Source organism: Mauremys mutica, chromosome 1 (genome assembly GCF_020497125.1).
Source record: "Mauremys mutica isolate MM-2020 ecotype Southern chromosome 1, ASM2049712v1, whole genome shotgun sequence".
Classification (NCBI taxonomy): Eukaryota; Metazoa; Chordata; order Testudines; family Geoemydidae; genus Mauremys; species Mauremys mutica.
The window spans coordinates 110,491,386-110,518,896 of record NC_059072.1 but is presented as its reverse complement, the minus strand read 5'-3'; the positions used below and the strand labels follow the sequence as shown (position 1 = coordinate 110,518,896).

At 47.9% G+C, this 27,511-nt stretch overlaps 2 protein-coding genes across 2 annotated transcripts in view; both read left to right on the top strand.

Annotated features, from left to right (window-relative positions):
* LOC123378074 (sodium- and chloride-dependent GABA transporter 1-like) overlaps positions 1 to 2,361 on the top strand; it is a 35,023-nt gene extending 32,662 nt beyond the window's left edge. Inside the window, exon 15 of the mRNA XM_045031556.1 lies at positions 424 to 2,361. Within this exon, the coding sequence (XP_044887491.1) occupies positions 424 to 528 (105 nt within the window). The 3' untranslated portion in view covers positions 529 to 2,361. The remainder of the gene's footprint in view (positions 1 to 423) is intronic.
* Positions 1 to 11,329, top strand: part of LOC123351545 (sodium- and chloride-dependent GABA transporter 2) — a 503,805-nt gene extending 492,476 nt beyond the window's left edge. The window contains exons 13-14 of the mRNA XM_044990959.1: positions 9,765 to 9,865; positions 11,196 to 11,329. Of these exons, the coding sequence (XP_044846894.1) occupies positions 9,765 to 9,817 (53 nt within the window). The 3' untranslated portion in view covers positions 9,818 to 9,865; positions 11,196 to 11,329. The remainder of the gene's footprint in view (positions 1 to 9,764; positions 9,866 to 11,195) is intronic.
* The last annotated feature ends 16,182 nt before the right edge of the window (positions 11,330 to 27,511 follow it).

Below are 27,511 nucleotides of genomic sequence, written 5' to 3'. Positions count from 1 at the left end.
TTTTGAATCCTGTGAAATGGGAAGAACCTTGACATTTTTGGTCATTGAAAAACAGTTTTTGAATAGCTTTAGCATCTAGGTGCTGCTACAACTGTGCGGTAACTAATGGCTTACTTTGTAATGGTGATTTCTGTCATTCAGAAGAGAGAACTGTGTATACTAGAGGAGCAAAGGGGAATTGATTACATCGCCAGATGGAGGTGTGTGGTATCTGGAGCAATTGTCCTAATCACCTTCAGTGTTCACTATCCCCTTGGTAGCCCTCTTGCTGTAACTAGGGATGTCTCTTCAATTTGGAAAGAAGGGTTATGACCTTCAGCTTCAGCCACATGCCATGTGTGGAGGTGGTGGTGGTGAACGGGTCTCCTCATTTTCCCCTGGTTACCTGTGTCCTTCCTGTAATCTTTCTTTGTTCCTGCACAGCGTTTTCAGCAGATGACTCAGCCCACGCAAGAGGTGAATGTTCAGAACAATAGACTAAAAGCAAAGACCTCACTGAAGGGGAGAGTCTCCAATGCTGCTGTCTAGGCAAAGGGCAGAACCTCTTCATCCTGCTCTGTAGCTGCTCCTGCCACTGCCCTTTGACCTCCTCTGACGCCGCTTGTGTGTCCCCAACTCCACTGTTGGTTTCAGTCATCGTGGGAAGGATCTAACAGAGGAGCCCTTTCATGGCACTGCCCCCTAGCCCAGCTGATCAAGGCTCTGTTTTAAACTCCATAAGGACAATGTGCAGTGACTGTCTTCGTAATTTATGATCCCAATCCATACTGCCAGAAAGGAATGTCCCAGGCCCTAGTTTCCTGCTGACCAGAGGTGGTATTTTCTATAGTACAATAACTTCTCCTTTTTCGTTGTGTTCTTCAACCCCTCTTCTATACTAAAGTCCACCACGCACCTTCTAATGAACCACAAGGCTGTCACAGCATAAAACCAGCTGTATTTTGGCTATGGATTCAAATTCCAGATGATTATCAATTAATACAGCATAAAGCACCTTTAATGAATAAATAGTGCTAAGTGCTGTACAATGGATGCACCATCCAGGAATGCAGAATATTAGTGGCTACTGGATACCCCTCAGCAATCTGGACAGGCGTGAGGGGTGCTGTGCTGTTGGAGCTGCTGTCCTTCAGCCATGAACACAGCGTTATTATTATTATTATTATTATTTATTATTATTAGCAGTCATTTATACAGAGCCATAGATATAAGATTCCCTTGTACTGGTGGAGGAGACATCCTTTATAATGTGGACATGCTCCATCCCAACACATCCTGGCATGGTGTTACGTGGTGTCCTATGATGCTGTATGTGCCATATCCTCTATCTACTCCCTAAAATGCCATCATGATATCAAGGGGGTTGTTAGCGGGCTTATTCCTTCACCCTCTTACTTCCCTGGTCCTTCTCGCATGAACAGAGAGCAACAATACCCAGAGTCCGAAGGTGCAAACAATTTGATGTTTATTGGGGTGAACTTAGGGTTACCATACGTCCGGGTTTACCCAGACACGTCCGGCTTTTCGGGGGGAATTTGTAAATGTCCGGGATTTCCCCCTGGACCGCTATTTAAAGACCGAAAAGCGGCTGACAGCGGGGCCAAGCCAGACTGAGCTGCTGATTGGGGCCTCTCCGGCAGCCAAAGCCCCTCCCCAGCTCCTCCCCTCCCCTGCAGCCTCAGATCACCGGCAGCACCGGGGTAGTGGGGCTGGCAGCGGCAGCCAAAGCCTCCCCGCTCCCCTCCCCCAGCCTCAGATCGCCGGCAGCGCTGGGGGGCTGGGTTCTCCGTGGGGCGCAGAGCCTGACATGCTGCTCTAAGCTGCAGGTAAGGGGGTCGGAGAGTTGGAGAAGGGGCATGGGATCCTGGGGGGCAGTGAATTGCCTGTCTGTATGTTCTAAATAGTAACTGTTGTTCCCTTAGCAAAATCCTCTCCTCTACAATTCCTTTCCATTTTTGCCTCATTTTTTCCAGTTTATAGTTCTGTTTTTAAAGCCTATATTATCTATTCATGTTAATCTGTCTCTCTGTTTCAGACAGCATTAAATATGTAACTTGTTTTACTTAGAAAAATAGGTGGAGAGATAATGGTAAGACTATATCACCCAGCATTCTAAAGAGGATCTGTCCGTTACACTTTGTGAATGGGAAAAACAAAACTTGTCTTTGAATTTTATTAACCAATGTAATTGCTTTTAACACATCAGGAAGAAAGGCAATGACTTTAAGACCTGTTTGTATAATAATGGAAATACTATGGTTTCTCACTGGCTAACTGTTAAACCATCATTTCTTTTGTTTACAGCCACTTGCAGTAGCTATATAATCCCTCACCCACAATGGTGTTCTGTAACATTTGCAATGGCTACTATCTAAATTCTTGCCAAGCTTTTCATCATATCCAGAGAACAGAGATTAAATTAATGTAACTGCTAGCTTCAATTAATACTAGTGCTTGTAAAAACTGCTTCATCAAAGCACTTAGTTCAATTTTGCAATAAATATCAGAATCCAATAAAGACTATTAAATCTGACTCATTGCCTACATACGTATTATATTTGGAGACACAGTCAGCTATTATTCAACAGTGATACAAACTGTGGTGAATATAAGACCTGGCCTTTAAAACTTCCTCATAAAAACTCACTGCAAGTCATGCATTAGGAGAAGAATTAAGTGCAAGTCTGAAAATGACCAATATTTATATTTGACAATTCAAGTTCTTTGATCTGGCAGGGAGGTGAATATGAATCCAGAAGAAAATAAAAACACTTAAAGTGCTTAGCTTTTGGAGATCTTCTTGGAGCTTTCTCTATTGACAAAGATTTCAGACAACTTTTTAGAAGTTACTTCTATTCTGCTTTTATTTACTGAAAGATCCCCTTTTCTATGAACATTTATCAAGGTTTTTATTACAATGATGGAGAATGACTATTTTTGGTTTATGGGAGTGTAGCAGTAATTTTAAAATGTGACTCCCAAACTCTTGAGGACAAGTGCTGTGGCTGGGCATGTAACTCAAGTCACTGAGGTCAGGGGACAGGTAGGGAGCGGGATCCTAGGGGGGCAGTTAGGATGGGGGGGTCTCAGAAGGGGGCAGTCAGGGACAAGGAGAAGGGCGGCTTAGATAGGGGGTAGAGTCCCGGGGGGCAGGAGTCCCAGGAGGGGTGATCAGAGAACAAGAAGCGGGGGAGGGTGGATGGGTTGGGGATTCTGTGGGGGGCAGTCAGGGCAGGAAGTGGGAAGGAGTGGCTAGGGGGCGGGGCTACACCCCCCACCCCTGGTGTCCTCTTTTTTGAAACTTCAGATATGGTAATCCTAGTATTGGGTCAGTGCTCAGATGGGAGACCTCTAAGGCGCACCCCAGGTGCTGCAAACAGTGGTGTTACTGATTCAGTAGGTGGTGCTCTGCCCTCTTACTTCAGTACTGAATCTCAGCATGGGACTAGTGGGCATGGTGCTGCTGGAGCTGGCAGCTTTGGGGCGGGGTTTAAAGGGGACTCCTGACCCGAGTGGTCAGTAAGGATTCTGGGGTGTCTTTTACAAGAGCTGCTCTGCAGTGATGTGGCCCAGTTGCAACGCAGGGTTTTACATTCTGCCTTGCTAAAAATTCTTTCAACTGGATAGTGCAGCTTTCATTGCCTGTCCTAAACTCTCGTGGACCCTTGCTCTGTGCTGGCCTGTGAGAGAGTGTTTTGAAGGTCAGAACTTTTCAGAGTTTCATGCAAACCAAGCCCTACCCCTGTCTCATTTGAAGGCTATTGGAGCATCTTTATCCCTTTCTTCCTTCCTTGATGGGACCCTCATGAGCACTATGTACACAGTAAGGTGCTGGGCCTGGTTCTGACCTCACGTCTATTTGTGTAAACTGGGATTAGCCCCATGGAAGTGAATAGAATTCTGCTGGTGTAAAAACTGGTGTGAGATCAGAATTGGGCCCAGGTTCCCTTTTGGCAGTGGGAGGGGGTGACTCCTGTGTGTGGGTTTCTCTCTCTCTGGCTCCTTTGGTGTTCCTTTCGGCCTGATTTTTGAAAAGCTGCCTCTGATTTTGCACTTGCAATTTTGTGCCTGGAATTAATTGCGGGCCTGTGTTGTGGCAGCACCTGTAGAATTAGGCAACTAAGCCAACTAAAATTTGGGCCCTCAATGATTTGTGCCTGCAAAATTGCACTCAGTTATATCTGGGTGCAAATTTGGAGTCTGAGCTGATCGTTTTGAACATTAGAGATATTGACCTGTGGGTCTCTTTTTCCCATTTCCCACTACCAGGCTTATTTTTTTTTCCACACTATCCTAAAAATAACTCTGAACTCCCGGACAGTGACTTATCCTCTCCTGCAAACGAGAGGCTGCAGAGAGAGCAGGGATGGGATCTGGGGAAAACTGGATTTCCACAGAGGTCCCCAGTGCAGATCAGGTTTGGCCAGGTTGGGCTTATAAGGGGAATGCTTGTCATTGGGCTCTGTCAGGAGATGGTGGGGCAGAAAGGTGCCAAAGACCTGAGTTGGTTCGTTCTCCAGCTGAACAGCTTGACCTGTCCCTTAGTTAGATTTCTTCTCACTCTCTTCTCCCTGCTTGGCCCCACCCTGGTGGGATGTACATCTTCCAGCTCTTCGATTACTACGCTGCCAGTGGTGTTGTGTATTTGGTTGTCATGGGTTTTGTTACTATGGCAACTGAGTTAGACTATTAAGGGATAGCTCAGCCGGTTTCAACCGGCTGAGTGAGCTCTCTGTTTCTGTAAATAAAATGGAGGTTTTGATTAGCTGTCTGCTCTCTGGCCTCAAGTGATTGCTTCCTACACCGGCTGCCCCTAGGACTTAACACTGGCGACGAGGGTGGGATCCTGGTGCTGCTCCAGTAACAGAAGGAAGTAGAAGTCAAGGTAAAGACCAAACAAAGAAAAAAAGCTGCTTGTTTGCACTGACTGTGAAAGTGAAACTAAAAATCATGGCTACTCTGACCAGGCCCCTGGAGCCTTTTGATGAGAATACAGAGCAGTGGCATGTGTATACTGAGCGTTTTGAGCTTTTTGGTATTGCAAATGACATTACAGAAGCGAAGAAGGTGCCAATATTCTTAACTGTTGTAGGGGCTAAAACCTACTCTCTGCTACGCAGCTTACTACACCCTGTTAAGCCTGAGACTAAATCTTACAGTGACATTGTGGAAATCCTGGGGTCTCATTTCTCCCCAAAACCACTGGTAATTGTTGAAAGATATAGGTTCCACAAAAGAGACCAAAAGGAAGATGAAACAGTTGTACAATTTGTAGCCATTTTAAAAAAGCTAGCAGAACACTGTGAATTTAAAGAGATGTTAAATGATGCCCTGCGTGACAGGTTAGTGTGTGGCCTCTGCAGTGAAGCTATACGGAAGCGCCTACTGACAGAGGCTCAGCTTACATTACAGAAGGCTGTTGATATTGCTGTCTCCATGGAACTGGCTACAAGGGAGGCACAATACATCGGTGCATCCCCTAGGGTGCAAAAAGTGTCACAAGAACTGACCCACAAAATGGTGCAGAGTCAAGAATGTTACCGCTGTGGTAAGCTGGGTCACCAGGCATCAGAATGCTGGTGTAAGGACCTGGTGTGTCGACACTGTGGCAAAAAGGGACACATTGAGTATGCCTGTAAACAAAAGAAAAAGAGGCCTGTGGTCTGGCCGACAAAAAGAGGAACCTTGCATACCCTAGAGCAGACCCAGGATGATCAAGGTGACACCTCCTCACAAGAGGAAGTGCCACTGCATGTTTTGTCTTTGGCAGCGGGCTCACATGAATACTGGGTAACCCCCTTATTGGAGGGCAAACCTATACGCATGGAACTAGACACCGGTGCAGCTGTCTCGCTGGTTCCTGAGACTGTGTATAAGGAAAAGCTACAGCATCTTCCACTTAAGGCAACAAAAACTGTTCTGAAGACGTATACAGGTGAAGCTGTGCCCATGTTGGGCACTATTGATGTTAAGGTGGAGCTCAATGGACAGGCGGCTAAATTGCCACTGTTTGTGGTGAGAGGTGACTACCCAGCCTTAATGGGTAGGTCTTGGCTTGGGAAGATTCAGCTGAACTGGGCAGAAGTGCACCGGATGACTAAAGAAGAAACCAGTCTAACCCCTATACTAAGGAAACATGCTGCTGTTTTTGGAGATGATTTGGGAAGTATGAAGGGAATCACTGTGACATTGAACATTAAACCTGGCAGTCCACCAAAATATCTGAAAGCCCGAACTGTGCCATATGCCATCAGGCCAAAAGTTGAAGCAGACCTGGAGCGCCTGGTCACCAATGGAGTCCTAATACCAGTTACCCATAGCTCATGGGCCACTCCTAACGTTCCAATAGTGAAGAAAGATGGCTGTCTCCGGATTTGCGGTGATTTTAAAATCACTGTCAACCCAGTGTTGTGTGCAGAGCAATACCCGCTTCCCCGCATCGATGACCTCTTCGCAGGCCTGGCTGGGGGACAAAAGTTCAGTAAGATTGATCTGAGTCAAGCATATTTACAGATGAACGTCGATGAAAAGTCCCAAGAGCTGTTGACTATTGTGACTCATAAGGGGCTTTATCGATACTGTCGCCTACCCTTCGGAATCACATCGGCTCCCGCCCTGTTCCAGAGGGCTATGGACCAGATCTTGTGTGGCTTGTCAGGAGTTCAGTGCTATCTGGATGATATCCTGGTCACTGGAAGAAATGAAGAGGATCACTTAAAGAATTTAGAGGCTACCCTACAAAGACTGGAAGAGTATGGCCTACGAGTTCGCAAAGACAAGTGTGAATTCTTCAAGCCCTCTGTTGAATATTTGGGACACATCATCGATTCTGCAGGTCTTCATAAGGCCCCTGCAAAAGTTAAAGCTATTGTGGAGGCTCCCCCACCTCGAAATGTAAGCCAGCTACGCTCATTTCTAGGACTACTGAACTATTATGGAAAGTTCATCTCACAGTTAGCCACACTGCTAAAACCACTTCATGATCTCCTTGGGCAGAACAAGGCCTGGAAGTGGACTGAAGCCTGTGATGTTGCATTTAACAAAGCTAAGGATGCATTGTTAAATTCTGAAGTTCTAACGCACTTTGATCCATCCTTACCCCTGCAATTGGCCTGCGATGCTTCCCCTTATGGAGTGGGAGCGGTCGTGTCACACATTATGCCTTCGGGAGAAGAAAGACCTATTGCTTTTGCTTCACGCACTCTAAGCAAAGCAGAAACTAACTACGCCCAAATCGAACGCGAGGCATTAGGAATTGTTTTTGGAATTAGGAAGTTTCATCAGTACCTGTTTGGGCGAAAGTTTACTCTTCTTACAGACCATCGACCTCTAACATCAATTTTTGGACCCTACACAGGCATTCCCCCATTAGCTGCTAGTCGTATGCAACGTTGGGCATTGATACTTTCTGCACACACATATGAAATCAAATATCGGAAATCCACTCTGCACGGCAATGCAGATGGCCTCTCAAGGTTGCCTTTACCGGTCAAACATCAAGATAGTGCCCAAAAGGAAATCTTCTACTTTGAACAGGTAGAGAATACACCCATCACTGCTACTCAGATAAAGAAGGCAACCCGCGTTGACCCAGTATTATCCCAAGTTATGGACCTGGTGATGCATGGAAAATCTCGACAAACCTCTCCGGTCTCACCCGACCTTGTTCCCTACATGTCCAGGCGGACGGAGTTATCGGTCCAATCTGGTTGTTTGTTGTGGGGGAGGCGTGTCATTATTCCACCACCCCTGAGATCACAGATGTTAGAACAGCTACATTCCGGTCACTGTGGAATAGTGCGCATGAAGGAAATTGCACGAAGCTATTTTTGGTGGCCTAGATTGGACAGTGCTATTGAAGAGAAGGCAAAAGCTTGTATGTCATGTCAGAGTGTAAGAAATGCACCCCAGTGGGCACCCCTACACCCATGGGACTGGCCTGAAAACCCGTGGCAACGTATTCACGTTGACTTTGCTGGCCCCCTTGAAGGAAGCATGTTCTTGGTGGCAGTAGATGCCCATTCTAAATGGCCAGAAGTCTCTATAATGCAGTCCACTACTGCAGAGAGTACTATCCAAAAACTACGAGGACTCTTTAGTCGTTTTGGTCTGCCAGAACAACTTGTGAGCGACAACGGACCGCAGTTCGTCTCTCAGGAGTTTCAAAATTTTATGAAGGCAAATGGGATACACCACATCACGTCAGCACCATATCATCCGTCCACCAACGGATTAGCTGAAAGATTTGTGCAGACAATGAAAAACGCTTTGAAATCAGCAAAGGGACAACACTCCATTCAAAAGCGTCTGGATACCTTCTTACTTTCCTATAGAAACACACCTCATGCTACGACCCAGGCTTCCCCAGCCTTTCTAATGATGGGACGACAGCTGCGCACTTGCTTTGATCTGCTGAAACCTTCTGAACCCAGACAAACTGTGCAACATCAGCAGCAATATCAAGTAATCAGACGGGCACCCAGAGCAAAAGACCGAACCTTTAGCCCAGGGCAGCCAGTTTTGGCTCGGAATTATACTTCCAGAGCTAAATGGGTCCCGGCCACAGTCATCACTCAAACAGGACCTGTTTCCTATACAGTCCGGACTGCAGAGAATCTTACCTGGCGGCGACATGTAGATCAGCTGTTGCCAGGTCATGCCAGTCTTCAGGACCCATCTGCAGTTGAGGGGTCTGACTTCACCCCTCCTGGTGAGACACCGAATCATGAGTCACCTGTTCCTGACTGTTCTCCTCCATTACTGCCGGCAGATGAGATACCCCTTTGCCCAGCACGAGCTGATACCACCTCCTCGCCTATTCGTGCTGCGGACCCTGAGCCCCTAGTACTTTCGGGTGCAACAACACCAGAAGTTCGCCGTAATCCACCTAGAGACAGAAGGCCTCCTCATCGGCTGGATCTTTAGTTAGGGCGAACCCACGGTTACGGGGCAAAATAATCCCCAGGGTTTAGCCGGGAATGGAGGCAGTCTACCCTCCTTCTCTAGTTTAGTGTGTGTTTAGTGTGTGTTTTATTTAGGGGATGTTCTTATTAGGGGGGGAGGAATATGTTGTGTATTTGGTTGTCATGGGTTTTGTTACTATGGCAACTGAGTTAGACTATTAAGGGATAGCTCAGCCGGTTTCAACCGGCTGAGTGAGCTCTCTGTTTCTGTAAATAAAATGGAGGTTTTGGTTAGCTGTCTGCTCTCTGGCCTCAAGTGATTGCTTCCTACACCGGCTGCGCCTAGGACTTAACAAGTGGCATGTGCCTGCTCTTCGTTGCCATCTTTGAGACGCTTTGTATCGGCTGGGTGTATGGTGAGTATGGGCCTGGTGGCCAGCAGCTTTCACTGACTCCGAATCCCTGCGTGGACTCTTGTCCCCTCACTGGGGCTGGTGTCTCTGTTATCCCCAAGAGCACCAGGCCACAGATCCCCTTAGTAAACCTGGTACATTGGAACCCTTTACAGACAGTAGCACAACGTGCCTTCACTTCAATGCCCAGGGACTTAGATGGTGGGAGCTTCCTGACAGCAGAGCCCTGGGGGAGCTGGCTGGAGAAGCTGCCTCATGCCAGCAAGGAAGTCCATGACCCTAACAAATTTCCCCTGTTTGCGCTTATCTGTATTACCCATAATACCCCATTTCTGAGCTCCCTCCTCTCCACATGGGTCTTCCTGTCGGTCAGTATCCTCTCTGGGCCATGCAGACCATTACTCTTGTTCCTTTTTGTTAACAGGGTCTCGTTTCTTGTCTTTCTCAGGTGCTGATCGTTTCTGTGGTAACCAATCATGTCTTCAATGTTATAGGCCATAGCCTATTATCAAATACTGCTGGCTCTTCATCATACCGGCTGTCTGCATGGTGAGAGCTTGGAGGCCATTGGTCTGGGGGCCTGAGAGAGGAGTGGGGCTGGTTGGATTGTTGTGGGAGTGGGGGAAATGGATCGCTCTGGGACCCCTGTGTTGGGGACATTGAGTAGGTAGTAAACACTTTCCCATGGAGCGGGCAAGCTTGTAATGGCTCACTGGCTCAGTGTGGCCATCACATTGTCCTCCAGCACCTGATCCGTAGAAGGCAAGAATCCTACTGCTACTGACAGCTACAGTACATCTACACGGCCAGCAGAAATCCACGGCAACAAGTCTCAGAGACAGGGTCTGCAGACTCAGGCTCATGCTAAGCCACTAAAAAAAGCTGTGTAGACATTTGGGGTGGAGCTCAGGCTCTGCTTCAGAACCTGAGCTCCAGTCCGATACTGAATGTCTGCACAACTATTTCTAGTGCTATAGAATGAGCCTGAATCTGTAGACCCAGGCTGTGAGACCCTCTGCAGCAGGTTTCTGCTGGCTGTGTAGACATACACCTAGCGAGCAGACTCCCACTTTAGCTGAAGCAGCCTGTGGTTTGCAAGCCACAGGTTCTAACCCAGCTGCTGCTGTATGGTCTATCTGATCACCATGGACATCCATGAGTGGGGATGGAATAAATGGGGGAGGGAACAGATTGCCTGGGACTGCTGCTAGGATGAGCTCTTGGCTGTGATAACAAACACTAATTGAAGGGGCAGCAGCACCCAAGTGGGTCTGATGGATGCTCTGATTGTTGCCCCTCAGGGGCTGTCTGTCCCAAGGAAGTCCTGCTGCGGGTGTGAAGTCAGAAGGGAGATCATGTTGACTAATGGCATTGCTTCCCCGTGTGGAGGCCAAGAAATAATTAACAAGGATTTGAAAGGATCTTAAATGTATGTTAGCTAAGTTAGCATGAATTAGACTGGCTGTGACCCTAATGCTGTGAGATATGTAGAAATAAGATAATGTGGTACAGAGTGAATTGTGTGAAAAGTCATTACGACCTTGTAAAATGCAGTCTTGTTTTTGTTCTAGTATTGAAGACAAATAAGATAGCGAATAGGCTTATGTATAAACAAATGCAAATGTTTTCCTTTAATGTCTCCAGGATTGCTAGCCATTGTCTGTAACAAAGGTATAAATGATTGCTATGATTGTTTACTAATTGAGAGAGATCCGTCCGGGACAAGGGGCAACCCAGTTTCCTATGACACTCTCTCGCTCTTGTGATCACTAGAGAAAGTAATAAAGTATTTGATTTTGCTGTACCCAAACAAAAAGCGAGAACTTAGTTTTTCTTCGACACCCGCTTCCTCTCTTCTTGACTTCTTCCACCTCCCCAGGCGACCTTCCTGTTTTCTCTGATTAAATATACCCCTCTGACCTACAACAAGAAGTATGTGTACCCCTGGTGGGGAGACACCGTGGGCTGGCTGCTGGCTTTCTCATCTATGGTCTGCATCCCTCTCTGGATTGTCTACAAACTCTCAACGATCAAGGGCTCCCTGAGAGAGGTGAAGCTGCTGCTTCAGGAGGGGGTCTGGGCCACAAAGGGGCTGATATGGGGGGAGGGAGCATATTAAAATGACAGCCTCATGCTCCAATATGTTTGTTAGTCTATAAGGTGCCACAGAACTCTTCACCTCTTGAGGTGTGATTGGTGTGTTGTGGGTTAATAAACAGGAGCGTAGAATTAAGTTACTGGAGCTCAGTCTATTACTGTAAAGAATTAGTGGCTTTATTGAATTCAAGCTGGCTGGAGGGTTACACAGAACTAGCTGCCTTCCTGTGCCTCGCAGTTATTGGCTCTCCATCACTTGTCAAACGTCGTAGGAAAACAGCTTTGTGGGAAGTGCTCATAGGAGACCAAGTGCAGGCCCCAGGCCAAACGCAGTCCACTGGGGTCTACAGACAGCCTGTGGGCTGCCCTCGTCTCAAGTGTGGAGGTCTGACCTGTGGGGACTATGGATGCCAGTGTATGAGGCAGGCTAGGCTGCATGCTGGGACCTCTAGGTCCCCTGCTGAGTCCCCACCATCTCATTGTTGGAATGAAGAGTGGTGGGGCATCAGTGCAGGCTTGAAGCCACCTTTACACTGCCTGTGTTGTGAGCCAGCCAGGTGCCTACACAGCATTTGGTGTAAGTTAGAGCAGCCTCAGGGCCACTCTTGAACTGTTTCCTCCTGGGCCAGAACACAACATGATGTGACCATGCACCTCCCTCCAGAATGTCCTCTGCTTGCCATGAGGCTCCTCTAAGCTGGCTTTAGAGACCTTCTGCACTTGGGGATCCCTGAGCTTTCTTCACCAACTTTTGCCCCCTAGAGCAGTGCATGGGGATGGTCCATAACCTCTGTCTCCCTGTCTGGGGAGAAAAGCCTCTGCTTTTTGCTGACATTTCCATCGGCAGAGCACCTGTTGATGCCCACAGGGGCTGGGTTAGTGCCGTTCTGCCCACCCTAGGAGTGGCCTTTGGATGTGTACAGCCCTGATTATGAGGAAGCAATGACTGGGTGCTGCTGTTCTCAAGCATTGTGGGGTTGGTCTGCATTTGAAACGTGCCGGATGGCTCAGCTGTAAAAGCCGGGGTCAGTACATGGGAGGCTGACTTTGTTTTGGCAGCATCACAGCGCTGGTCAGGGACATGGAAGGGAATTTTCCCTGGGTCCCACAAGTCCTGGGGATTCCCAGCTGCTGTTCAAACTGTCATATCTGGATGTGGGAACTGGGGCTATTCTAGGGCATCCCTGGACTTAAGGGGCTGGTGTCCCAGTATGGGGAGGGCCTACATGTCATGAACTGGGAATCATTCATCCTGAGATCCAGACGTGATTACCAAATTCCTCCCTGCCTCTCCCCTCCGTGCTGCCTTTGCTGGAAGGCTACTTAGAAAGGGGCTGTTTGCTGGGGGTGCAGTTTGGGGGATGAGGCTGTGGTTGAGCCAGATCTGTCCCTACACCCTTGTTCAACATCCAACTTTGTCTTTCAGAGATTCCGCCAGTTGGTCTGCCGAGATGAGGACTTACCTTTCAGTCTGGGTGCAGGGCAGCCCCTTCCTTCCACCAGACCCAGCCTCCTGATGCTAACAGAGCTAGAGTCCCATTGTTAGGGCCACTGTGGCCCCCTGGATTGTTTGATACACTCCTTCCAGCTGTCAGATGACTCAAGGATTCTCCACTTGCTGAGGGGAGCAGGACTTGTGAGCTGATCTCTCTTCCGCTGGAGGATTTGATGGGATCAGCAGGGGCTGCCATAGAAGGGTCTCCAGGGACAGTGTGGAGTCAGCAATGCACCTCAATCGTCTCCTGGGGAGCACACACAGGAGCTGATTCAAACAGCTGAGAGTCCCCAACACTCCAGTGGGTGGGACAGGAGAGACTCAGCCCTGGAGTGGAGACTGTCAAAGGGTCACAGAGGCTCTTCTCCAACATGGACTTTGAGGACCTCTCCATTCATTCCATTAAATCCTTTATCTTATCACTTCTGAGTGGCTCTGCATCAGTTTTGTCTCTTGTGCTCTTTTTGTAAGGGAACTCTCCTCTCCACACCAGGAGTCATTGCTCCTAGAGGTGCTGCTTGTTTCCAGAACTACACGGAGTCCAATCTGCCAGGACCACCTCTCTGGGCAGTGGTGATGGGTGTTTTGGTGGCCCAAGAAGCCAAGTTCAAGGCGGTGATGCATTGTGTGTGGCTAGTCTAAAGGGGAAAGTCCACACCAAATTACATGTGACTTCCCCTCATTCATCTCCCAGAATTAGAGAAATATTATATACTGTTAACCACTTGGGTCAAAAAGGAGTATTAGAAGATACTGATGAGGGAGTCTGTACATCTTTGTTTATCCTTCTATTTAGTTTGAACTGAATTAGCTCATGGTCACTCGAACCAAGGTTGTCTCCTACAACCATTTCTTCTATGAGGTCCTCACTACTCACCAAAACCAAATCTAAAATGGCATCCCCTCTTGTTGGTTCTTCAACTACTTTGTGAAGAAATCCATCAGCTATCGCATCCAGAAAAATCTGAGCCCTATTATTATTACTAGAACTTGTCCTCCAGTCTGTATCTAGGAAGTTAAAGTCTCCCATGATCACACAATTCCCATTAGTGTTTACTTTGTTAAAAACATTAAAGAGGTCTCTATCCATATCCAAATCAGATCCCGGCAGTGCTTGGGGTGTGCTACAGACTATCTCAGGGGAGGATCTAGTAGTTTTCTTTCCCAATGTGATTTTTTGCCCTGACAGACTGTCTTACTCATTCCAGCACTTCTTATTTCTTTACAGTTAACCTCATCATTGATATACAATGCTACTCCACCACTTTTGCCTTTAGTTCTGTCTTTCCTAAACCACACATAGCCTTCAATACCTGTACTCCAGTCATGACTACTATTCCACCATGTTTCTGTTATCCCTATAATATCCGGTTTCACTTCCTGCACCAGTAGCTCTAGTTCCTCCATTTTGTTACCTAGGCTCCTCACATTAGTGTACAAAATGTTAATTTTTGCCATTTGGCTTCACTGACATTCTTTACCCGAATAGGCACAGACATTCTACCACCAGTATCACCTATTAGACTGGTATCTACAATACCCTTCCTCCTTATAAAAAGAACAGGAGTACTTGTGGCACCTTAGAGACTAACAAATTTATTTCAGCATAAGTTTTCGTGGGCTACAGCTCACTTCTTCGGATGCATAGAATGGAACACACAGACAGAAGATATTTATATATACAGAGAACATGAAAAGGGGAAGTACTCATACCAACTCTAAGAGGCCAATCAATTGAGATGAGGTATCATCAGCAGGGGAAAAAAAACCTTTGAAGTGATAATTGAGATGACCCATAGAAGCCACGGCTGTATCTTCTTACTTTATTTTCTTACCTCTCAATGTTAAATTCTGGCGTCGAGATTACCTGGACATCTCCCAACCATCTCCCACAAATTCCTAGTTTAAAGCTCTCCTAATCAGTTGTGCCAGCCTCCCTCCTAGAAGTCTATTTCCCTCCTTACTCAGGTGAAGTCCATCTCAAGAGAACAGTCCTCTGTCCATGAATGCTTCCAAGTGGCCGTACATCCCAAAGCCCTCCTTATAGCACCACTGCCTGAGCCATCTGTTGATCGCCATAATCTTGTTACACCTTTGTTGCTCTTCTCTAGGAACAGGCAGAATCCCACTGAAGATCACCTGAGCCTCAATTTCCTTTAGCGTCTTCCCCAGCCTGGCATAGTCTCCCTTGATACGTTCCAGTGAGAATCTAGCCATATCATTTGTTCCCACATGAAGGACAATCAGCGGATTCTTTCCTGCTCCCGTTAGGATCCGTTTCAGCCTCAGGTCCACATCCTATATCTTAGCACCCGGCAGACAGCACACCCTTCTGTTCTCCGGATCAGCTCTAGTTACAGACCTGTCTATTCTTCTCAGTAAGGAGTCCCCAATCATGTAGACCTGCCTTTTCCTGATGACAGTGCAATTCTCCGGTCTATCCCCTGTTCCCTCTGGCTGCAAGTCCTCTCGATTTCTATTGTCCCTTGCAATCCTCCGCAACCCATCCCATATCCTCCTGGGGCTCATATTTGGTGTTGTCTCCATTGACTCTTCCCCTCTTCCTATAGGACTAACTGCTCTTCTCTTCTTCTTTGCCCTCTCACCTTCAGCGACCACCTGCTGTGCCCCTTCTTCATTTTCCAACTCTGCAAACCTGTTCCTGAGCTCTATTTCTCCTTCACTGGCCTGTCTTTTCCTCTGCCTGGCTCTCTTAGTCACATGCTTCCACCGTCCACTTTCTTCACCCAGCAGTCTCTCCTCAGAATTCTTTGGTCCTGCTTCCATCTGCAAGTCTGAGCTTATCCCTTCAGCCTGCTCATATCTTTGCTTCATCATCTGCTCGGAACCCCTTCTAAACTCTACCAGAGTTTCCACCTGCATCTCCAGTCCTCGGATCTTTTCTTCCATCAGCAATATCAGTCAGCACTTCATGCAGACGAAACTCTTTTCAGGTACCCCCTCCAGGATCATGTACATGCGCAGCTTCCACATCCAGTCATCCTCATTGTATCGGTCATAGCCTTCCCACCTAAAACCTGTTAGTCCAGGAAACACAAACCAAAACAAACCCCCAACAGGCACCAGAACACCAGCAGAACACCACCCACTCCCTTCACTAGCCTGTCAGTTCCTCTGCCTAGGTCTCTAAGGGCTTGGCTACACTTGCAAGTTGCAGCACTGGTAGAGGCTTTCCAGCGCTGCAATTAGTAACCGTCCACACCTGCAAGGCACATCCAGCACTGCAACTCCCTGGCTGCAGCGCTGGCTGTACACCTGGCCAGGTTGGGGTGTAGCGATTGCAGCGCTGGTGATCCAGCGCTGCTCATCAAGTGTGGACACACACCAGCACTTTTATTGGCCTCCAGGGAATAAGGAGATATCCCAGAATGCTTTTAACTAAATTACTCTCTTTGTTTTGTTATGCAGCCTCTCTTTGTTTTGTTGTGAACTCCGATCGGAGCTCCGTTGAACTGCTTATCTAAAAAACAAACACTGATCACAGCAAACAGGAGCTATCTGTACCTGGCTGTGAACGATCAAATGAGAGGCAAGCAGTTTGCTTGACAGAGAAACAGTGTTGGATGCAGGCTGTTTGCAATTAAGACTAAGGGTTCGCAAACATTTTGTGATTTTTAAATCCAGGGAAGCTAACACACAGTGTTGGCTCCAAAAATCCACTCTCTCTATCTTCCCCGCTCCCTGTCACAGTACACCACCCTCCACCCCCCTCTTTTGAAAAGCACGTTGTTGCCACTTGAATGCTGGGATAGCTGCCCATAATGCAGCACTCCCAACAGCGCTATAAATGCTGCAAATGTGGTCACACACCAGCGCTGGTAGCTGTGAGTGTGGCCACACACCAGCGCTGGCCCTGCACAGCTGCACGACCAGCGCTGTAACTCCCAGCGCTGCAACTTTCAAGTGTAGCCAAGCCCTAAGTTTCCCCTGCAAACTCCCCCTGTAAACTCCCACTGAAACTCCCTCATTTACAGCTCTGTTTGCTGGCTCCTATGTCGCTGCCTGACTGGCTGGCTACCTTTATAGGACCCCTAAGCGGAGAAGCCTCGCCCACTTATTGAGTTGTAAATCCCTTGTTTACAGTTTCCCTGCTGGTGAATGGCTGGTGATGATCATTTAACGCTCGCCTGGGTGTGGGTCCTCTCTTTTGTTGCCACTGGGCAGCTAGCTGTAGGTGCCTCCCAGCCTCACAACATATTTAAATAACAACATGCAAAATCTTATAACTTCCTACACACGACCGATATACATATTTTGACAGAACAATGAGTTTCAGCAGAACATGACCTCTCATATGACACCTTACAAGTCATGCTGTGTATGAAATACCACAACCAGCTACAAATGATGAGTATTGGGGTTACAGGGTGCTATTTTAAGGTACAGTGCGTCATGTAGAGGAAAATCTAAAGAGGGGCTTTGGAACTTTGGTCAAGCTAGTCGGCCTGGAGTATTAGCTGAGCTTGTTTCTGTGTATAAAGGGCATAAGAAGGTGAAGTGGAATGGAAAATCCCCAGAAAGGAGAACAATGGCTTTCTGTGCATCGGGGGCATGAGGAGGTGAAATGGAAAATCCCCAAACACAATAATTTGCAATAGCCAAGCTTATGAAATATATAACCGCAATGGAAGCATTAGAAAAGTCAAACCGCAAGAGAACTAGATTGGGAATAACCATAACAGGAAAGGCCAAATAAGGGAAATGATTGTTCATTTTTGCTTTTGACCTATATCAAATTTTGCAATGTAGTCCAAATAAGGTAAATGACACAAAATGTACATGTAATTTGTTTGTGGTTTTAAGCTTTAAAAGCTTGTGTGTTTCTCAACTCGGGGGCACAGTTTCCGATAGCTGTCACCCCCTGCGCACTTGTAATCAATAAAGGAGCCTCAGGCTGATCTGATCCAAAATCAATTGTGTGGTCAATTTTCCACAACAATTTGGGGGCTCGTCCGGGATCCACAGCAGACCCCTAGACCGGAGGACCGTGGACCATTCCCCACCCGTACCCAGGCCCATCTGAAAGGTAAAAGATCCTTTTATAATCTCTATATTGGGTTCTGGTGGAGGACTGCCATAGGCTCTGGGTTTGGGTGAGTTTTGATATTTTGTTGCCAGACACGCCTGATGCCCTTCTGTTCTGTTCTGTTCCCCAGGAAGAGCCCTAAGTGTGGCTAAATAGACCTCTGTACTCATTTGTGTGCCAGTGTGAAAGTGAAGGTCGGTAGATCAGTGTGAGTAAGGATCACAGGAAGACATCCAGAGCCTTCTGTGAAGCCTGGTGGCTTATGACCAGAGATGCCTTGAACGCAAGCCCAGTGACCTCACCTTATTGGGTCAGTAAAAGGCCCTGACCAGGATAAGGCTTCCTCTGCATGGCATGCCTGGTTGAGGGGCCTGCCTGGGTCTAGGATTGTGTGACCCTATCCTTTTCCCCATCCTCAGATGGTCCCTGAGTTCTGTTCGATCCTCCGGACTGGAGTAAGTCACATTATCTGCTCCAGAACCACGATTGAGGGTGATTCCCAATTCCGTAACCTCTTTCCCTTCCCCTTCTCTGCCAGTAAAAGGCGGTCTGACGAGCCACTGCCAGGTCCAAACATGCTACCGGAAGCAACAGAGTAAGTGGCGCTGTTCTCTCTGAGACTAGCCAACGCTCTTTGCTGGACAAGGGTGTAGATAGTCATGGATGCCCTAAACAAAATCTTCCCTGTGTGAAAGACCCGAGAGAAAGTGATCTGTTAAAAATGGGGGCCGGGGAGACAAAAGGAATCCCTGTCCTGCCGAAAGGCACACCTGCCGCTTATATGTATTCAAAGTATGGTCCTCTCACTTGTAAATTTTGAAAAAATGCAATTGGCATACGAGAGATGATCCTAAATTACAGTTTCCTTTAGACCAGAGGTCGGCAACCTATGGCACGGGTGCCAAAGATGGCATGCGAGCCAATTTTTAATGGTACGCGGCTGCCTGCTGGGACTCCGTCTGCCATTAAAATTCCTGCTGACGCGGCAAGCCGCGGGGTCCGTGGTCCCGGGCCGGAAGGCCGGCCCAGTGCAGCAAGCCGCTGGCCCCTGCCCCGCCTTTCCCCTGGAGCCCTCCCACAGCGCGCGCAGGGCTCTGGGGGCCAGGGCTGCGGCTGTGTGCTCCCGCGGGGCAGCATTTGGCTCCGTGGGGAGGGAAAACCGCTCCCCGCTCATCCAGAGCCCTGCTGTTGCGTGCACATCGCTCTGAGGTGCAGGGCAGGGTTGGGCTGCGCACACGTGGCGGCGGCAGGGCTCCAGATGAGCAGGAAGCCTCATGGTAAGGGGTGGGGGCAGTCAAGAGACAGGGAGCAGGGTGGGTTGGATGGGGAGGTGGGGTCCCAGGGGTGGCTAGGGCTGGGGGTCTCTGGAGGGGGCAGTCAGGGAACAGGGGGGGTTGGATGGGGCATGGGAGTCCCGGGGTTTGTGAGGGGGCAGGGGGTGGATAGGTGTCAGGGCAGTCAGGGGACAGGGAGCAAGGAGGATCCTGGGGGAGCAGTTAGGATGGTGGGGGGTCTCTGGAGGGGGTGGTCAGGGGACAAAGAGCTGGGGGGGTTGGATGAGTCAGGAGTTCTGGGGGGGCTGTCAGGAGGCAGGGGTGTGGAGAGGGGTTGGGGCGGGCAGGCAGGGAGCGGGGGGGTTGTATGGGTCCAGAGTTCTGGGGGTCCTGTCAGGGGGCAGGGAGCGGTTAGATAGACCCCCTGGACTCCTATGCCTATATGGGTACAGGGGTGTGGATAAGGGTTGGGGCAGTCAAGGGACAGGTAGGGGGTAGGGTCTTATGGGGGCAGTCAGGGGATATGGGGCAGGGAGGCTTAGATAGGGGGTGGGGTCCCAGGTTGGGGTAGTCGGGACAAGGAGCAGTGGGGGTTGAGGGTTCTAGGGGGGGCAGTCACCCAGCCCTCTGCCCTGACCCCTGCACCCCGCCCCCCTGCCCTGAGCTCTGTACCACCCAGGCCTCTGTTGACTCCTTCACCCCCCCCATGACCCCAGCCCTGACTCTGACACCCCCACACATACCCAGCCCCCCTACCCTGACACCTTCACCCCTTCACATGCCCCCATCCCTCTGCCCTGACTCTTGCACCCTCCATATCCCCAGTCCCCCCACATCCCATGCACCCCGCACATCCCCACACCCACCCTGAGCACCAAACGGGAGTCACATTCCCACCTGCACCCCTCATACCAAATGGGAGCTGCCCAGGTAAGTGCCCCCACACCCAAACCTCCTGCCCCAGCCCTGAGCCCCCTCCTTCATTCTAGCTCCTGGCCAGACCCTTCACCCCCAGCCCTGTGCTCAGTGCACTCCCACCCTCAGCTCAGTGCAGAGAGAGGAAGAGAATAGGCCAGAACCAGGGAGAAGGTAGGTACCCACTGTATGTGGGCAGGGCCGGGACCCCAGACCAGCAGCGGGCTGAGCGGGTCTGGCACCCGGGATCCCAGCAGGCAGGAGCCAGAGGATGGAACCCCTGAGCAGCAGTGGGCTGAGCCGCTCAACTCACAGCCGGTCTGGGGTCCCTGCTGCTGGCCCCGCACAGCCCACTGCCGGCCTAGGTGAACAGAACCCCAGACCAGCAGTAGGCTGAGCGGGCCGGTGGCATAAGATCAACATTTTAATTTAATTTTAAATGAAGCTTCTTAAACATTTTGAAAACCTTGTTTATTTTACAATACAACACTAGTTTGTTATATTATATATAGACTTGTAGAGAGAGACCTTCTAAAAAACGTTAAAATGTATTACCGGCACGCGAAACCTTAAATTAGAGTGAATAAATGAAGACTCGGCACACCACTTCTGAAAGGTTGTTTTGACCTTGAAAAGATTGTGCACCTCAGAGGCACACTTATTGCCAACGTTGTGCCACAAAACCAATTCAATGCATCCTTTGATTGGTGTGAGGAAACAGAAAAACAGCGCCATGAATCTTGTATGAGGAATCTTAGAGGCTCCCAAGAGAAACTTAAATCAAACACAGGAAAAATTAATCCTTGCCCAAAACTCTGTTTGCCAGCACACATCCCTCTACCCTTCGAGGCCCCAATAAGAGGTTCATCCTCTTAGGAGTACCCCCTCAGCTCCATCTGACAAGCTTATTGATTTATTTGTAGAATGCAGACAGTGGCCTGCCCCTCCACTGCCCAATCAGGCACTGGTGCAACCCCACCAGGCTGGAGTAGGGGAGGTTGGAAGGAGGCCCATTGTTCAAAGAGCCCCCGGTATATAGAGATGATTCCACCTCCCAGGAATCCCAGTCACCAGAATTAACCTCACCCTCACTGGGGCCCTTGACGACTTATTCATCGTCTTTGGCTTCCCAAGAGGCTCAAATTGTCGACTTGACTAAACAAGCCGATCATCTAATAGCTGACCTAATGGGGAATCCAGTCCCAGAAGAAGAACCAATCCGATCTTTGTCTGCCCAATTCGAAATTTTAAAAAAGCTCATGAAATCCCCCAAGGTTACAAATTCACCCCCAGCAACCCGCACTAGATTGAAGATGGTCCTTAAAGGGAACCAAGGAACCTAACAAATCTCCCCTGAGATGACCCCAATACATCCCCTGCAGCAACTCCCAGGGGTGGATGATCATGGTCAGGGAACCATGGTTACCGTACATGCACCATGGTCTCCCAGAGATGGTAACCTGATTGATAAATTTCCAAAGATAAGGGAATATCCGGTTAAATTCCAGGACCAATTGAGAACAGTTATTCGCTGTTACGACCCCACCTGGGCAGACGTAGATCAACTCTTAAGAGCAATGCTGCCCCGGGAGACACTAGAACGCCTTTATAAAGAGGCTGAATGGCCCGAGATGGTCAAAATCTCAATCATGATAGCTTAATTACACATAAAGACAATCTGTTAAAGGCAGTTCTCATCATATGCCCAAGACGAACGGACTGGACAAAAATCAATGCTTGCAAACAAAGTAAAGGGGAAAACCCTGCTGATTATATGCGGGATCTCAAACAAGTTTTTGAAAGACATTCTGGCATAAACAATGCAGAAAGTGATGCCAAACAAGCAGTGGTAGCTGCTTTTGTACAAGGTCTAATCCCAAAATTGGGTGACCAATTAAAAGTTGGGATTGTAGATTGGGAAGAAAAGAGTCTGGATGAAATCCTAGGGCTGAACAGCACTACCATCGCCAGCTAGAAAAGAAAAAGGATGATACTGAAACTAAGTTAACGGCTCTCCAGATTCAAAACATGCAGGGATTCCGAGGTGGCCACCCTAAGCGAGGTACAGGGAAGTGGGGGGGAGCCAAATCAAGGTCCCTGTCGTCCACCACCCCAAGGACAGCGAATTGGTGCGTGTCACTATTGCAAAAAGGAGGGCCATTGGAAATATGAATGCCCATATCGCCCTGGCCAATCTACATACCCAGCCTCAGCACAAGTACAATCCCCTAACTGCCAAGTTACAGCCCCCTTGCTGTCACAGGACTACTAGGAGATCCAGGAGACTGGTAACGTCATTGCCCCGCTTATTCCTTTAGATCAAACGGGCCCTAATGCCCTTGTATAATCAATGGCACCCCACCTCCTGTTTAATAGATACCGGTGCTTCATGGTCCACTCTCCCCACTAGCGAATTCCCGTCCCTCCTGGTAACCTCTGAAATTGTAAATGCAGTAGGGGTGGGCAATACCCCTATTCTCCTTCCCGTCTCTTCACCTCTGTCCATTTCTATTGCTCCTCTTTCTGACTATCATGCATTCCTTCTCAGCCCTTGTTCTCCAGTTAACCTCTTAGGAAAGGATTTGCTGTATAAAATAAAAGGTACAATATACTGCACCCCTGAGGGTGTGTATCTGAACGTGCCTGATCCTGCCCACAAAGAGGTCCTGGCAGTTTTGCAGGAGCCCGCTCCAAAGGAGGGAACCGACCCCAGCCCTTCCTTGTTGCAACAGGAGCTGCTGGCTCAGTTGATGGCTCAGTTGATACAACAGGAACTGCTGGCTCAGGTTCCCCCTTCATTGTGGGCCGATCATGCCAATCAGATTGGGTGAATTGGGTCTGCCCGGCCGGTTAAGATTTGTCTAAACCCAGCAAAACCCCTTCCCCGAGTACTGCAATACCCCCTGTCAAAACAAGCTGAAGAAGGAATTCGCCCTGTATTTATCTCCTTAATAGAGCAAGGAGTTATTGTACCCATAGGTGGTGAATGTAAGTCTCCTATATTAGCAGTAAGATCCTGGCAAGCAGATTTGGCGTTTTGTCCAGGATCTTCGCGCTGTGAATGCTGCTGTCCTCCCTACCTTCCCTGTTGTTCCTACCCCCGCAGCTATTCTTTCCTGTGTTCCCCCTTCTGCTGAATATTTTACGGTTATTGATATTTGTTCGGTTTTCTTTTCCATCCCTATTCATAAAGATAGTCAGTATTTGTTTGTGTTTGCTTACCAAGGGCTTCAATATACTTGGACCAGATTGCCCCAGGGTTATACTGAGTCACCCACCTTGTTTTCTCAAATTCTCAAAAAGGATTTTGACGATGTTAAATTCCCAAGGGGGTTTACTCTGATTCAGTATGTAGATGATCTGTTATTAGCATCTAATTCCTTGGAGGCCTCTAAAACCGATTCCCTTGTGTTGCTGCAGGCTTTAGCTCAAAAGGGATATAAAGTCTCCAAATCTAAATTGAAGCGCTGTCTACCCAGAGTCCATTATTTGGGACATGATATTTCAGCTGGAGAGAGGCACTTGTCCTCTTCATGAGTTCAAGACATTCTCCAGGTACTCAAACGAACCATGAAAAAAAGATGTGTGGCTTTTTGGGAATGGCTAGCTATTGTCGGCAATGGATCCTTGGGAATGCAGCAATCGTTCGACCACTGCAAGCAATGACCCTTGACAAGGTCCCAGAACCCCTGTCATGGACCTCAAAAGCTGATGAGGCTTTTGTCCAGATTAAACAAGCCCTTGCCAGATCACTAGCCCTGGGTCTACCTGACTACAAAAAGCCTTTTACCCTTTTCTGCCATGAAAAGAAGTGGGTGGCCTTAGAGGTCCTCACTCAGAGTCATGGAAATGCACAGCGACCTATTGCATAGTATAGCTCACCCTTCAACCCTGTAGCCGCTGGCCTCCCTCCTTGCCTTCGGTCAGTGGCTGCTGCCACCACCCCATTGAAACTTCTGTTACTCTAGTTTTGGGAAACCCCCTCTGTGTTGTGGTTCCAAATGTCATGACTGCTCTCCTCTTGAAGGGTAATACTCAACATCTCTCTAACTCTAGGCTCACTAAGTATGAAATATTACTTTTAAATGCCTCAAATATAACTCTCACTCACTGCCCTGTCCTCAACCCCGCTTCCCTGCTACCCATTGCAGCTGATGGAGAACTGTCTAACTGTAATGGACAAACTCTCCACTCCTAGAATTGATTTACAGGACATCCCACTCCATAACCCTGATTTGTTATTTTATGTAGATGGATCCTGTCTTAGAAATCCTGCTGGCCAACTTGTAGCCGGCTATGCTGTTTGTTCCCAACATGACCCTGTAGAGGCCCATTCCCTTCTGGAGGCACACTCGGACCAAGTTGCAGAGCTTGTTGCCCTTACTCATGCCTGTTCCTTAGCAGAGAATAAGTCTGTTACCATCTACACCGATTCCCGATATGCCTTCGGAGTGGTTCATGATTATGGGCAGCTGTGGAAATACCGAGGATTTCTTACCTCGGGGGGGGGGGGGGGGGCGAAAAACAGTAATGGGCCCTGTGACATTGTGCAGTCTATATGGTTTTATAAAAATGTAATAATAAGTGAATATAATGTAACAGAAATATGCTTCATGCAAAAGATCTCTTGTAAGGTATCATTACAAAGCTTATAATCTACTGAGTGTGATCATCCTATTTGTATAAATGTACCACTCTTGTATCTGAAACTAGAAATATGAAATATAACTCTGAGGGCCTATTGTAATTATGTAAAGTGTGGGCCATTAATGGTGGTTTGGAATCTTGATGACTCCCATTAACTAGGACCATTGTCTGCGAATGGCTGTGTTTTACCTGTAAGTCTTCCTGTATTTGTGTGTGCTGGCAAGTGGGTAATGAAGTCTTGCAATGACATGTGATCATGTCACCTGAACTGGAATCCATCTTTAACCTGGTGTTTTTCCAGTGGGGGTGGGGGTGGAAACCCAGAGGGACAAAGGGCTCCCGCCTTATGCGAAAGATATATAAAGGGATGGAACAGAACATGATGGCTCTTCTCTCTCCCCCTTTGAAGAACACCTTAGCTACCACCTGAGCTGGAACAAGAGCTGTACCAGGGGAAAGAATTGTGCCCGGGCCTGGAAGGTGTCCAGTCTGGGGAAAAAACTTACTGAAGCATCTCTGAAGGTGAGATTATCTGTTTTCAGTTTGATTAGACATAGATTTGCGCATTTTATTTTTATTTTGCTTGATGACTTATTTTGTTCTGTCTGTTACTACTTGGAACTATTTAAATCCTACTTTCTGTATTTAATAAAATCACTTTTTACTTATTCATTAACTCAGAGTATGTATTAATACTTGGGTGAGCAAACCACTGTGCATATCTCTCTATCAGTGTTATAGAGGGTGAACAATTTATGAGTTTACCCCGCATAAGCTTTATACAGGGTAAAATGGATTTATTTGGGTTTAGACCCCATTGGGAGTTGGGCATCTGAGTGCTAAAGACAAACACACTTCTGTGAGCTGCTTTCAGGTAAATCTGCAACTTTGGGGCAAGTAATTCAGACTCTGGGTCTTTGTTGGAGCAGACAGAAGTGTCTGGCTTAGCAAGACAGGGTGCTGGAGTCCTGAGCTGGCACGGAAAACAGGGATAGAAGTAGTCTTGGCACATCCGGTGGCAGCTCCCAGGGGGTTTCTGTGATCCAACCCATCACAGGCCTTATGTTGATGCCCTTCTTTCTGCTCTTCAACTTCCCTCTGCCATTGCCATTATTAAATGCATTGCTCACCAGAAACCTTATGATGATGTTATGTGAGGAAATGCCTCGGCAGATGCTACTGCCAGACAGGCGGCCCTTTCCGGCTCTCCGGCTCCATTGGCTGCTATATGTCTTTTTGCACCAGTGCCGTCTCCCTCCATGCCTGATTCTCCTCACGATCTGGCCCTTATGCAGGAATCAACATCAGAGCAGGAAAAGGAGAAATGGAGACGAGACGAATGCTCTTTGCACTCTGATACCCTGTGGTGCTCCCCAGATGGCCACTTGGTGGCATCCAAGGTTTTGCTTCCCTACCTTGCTTGAGTGGCCCATGGCGTGGCGCACATAAGCAAAGGAGGGATGATTGCATCAGTATTGCAACATTGGTATGCCCCAAATTTCTCCATCATAGCCCAGCAGTACTGCAACTCTTGTCCTATCTACCTAGCCCACAATAGTGGCAGACCAGTAAGGACTAAACCAGCAGTCCCCCGTGGGGACCTTTTGTAAATATCCAGCTACAAATGGTACTGGCTATTTCAATGAAGCCAATGGCCAAAGCTTTCCCATTTAAGTGATGGAAGAAATTTTTGTTCCAAAAAATTATTCTTTAAAGACCAACAGCACCAGTATGCGCGCATGATTAAGTGGGGAGCAAATGGATTAGTAAAAATAAGAATATACAATATTACGGCAGCAAAACCCCAAAAGTGGAAAATTATACTTAATGGGGCTTATGGCAAAACCAGTATGTTGGCTATCCCTGGAATCTGTAACCTACCAAGTAAAAAGGGTCATTATTGCTATTTGGCCACCCAATGGGTAAATAATCAAACATATTCCCAAAGACTTTGCTCTGCTACAGAGGTAAGTACCTGCACTAAAAATACCCCAATAAATGCTAGTTTAACTTGCACTATACTGTAGTATACTCCATGTTATGCCATTGAGATAAATGCCCCTTTGTCCTTCGTGAAGGTATTTAGCCAACAAATGTGGTATAATACCTCACAAAGGAGAGATGTGTTAGGACACCAAAGGACTATAATTAATGCCACTTCAGGAGCAATTAGTTCTCACTGCCCCTATCCAGTTATCAAATTACCTCCACCTACCCAAATTGTTAGAAGGGAGCTGCCATTAGTTTAGCACAACAAAGGGCCTGGCTCTCTCCTAGAAAAAAAAGGGACTTGATGGGACACCTATGGGATAGTGTAGCTGCAATCTGGAATATCCATAAGAGTCAAGAACATGAGGAAAAGTTAGACCAATTAGAAAAAGCTACAGGCCTTATTACTGAAGCACAGTTAACCCAAGTCCAGGCTGGAGCTGGTGAATTACATATTATCTCCGCCCTTAGTGCAATAACCCAGAAATGACTAACCAATATCATGCTTAGTATTGCTGAAACTGGTACGGCATCACTGTGGGATCTGGCTTGTTCAGAGGTTCAGAACTCTCTGAATGACCAATTAAAGGTCATCCAGAGTGACCTCAACCATCAGGTCTGGCCCACTGCCCTGACAGCAAATTGGGGAGTACCATCTGGCATGTGGCCATGGAGATGTACTTGGAGATTTTCTGGATGGGAATGCAAACGGTCACAATGCTCCTTTCAAG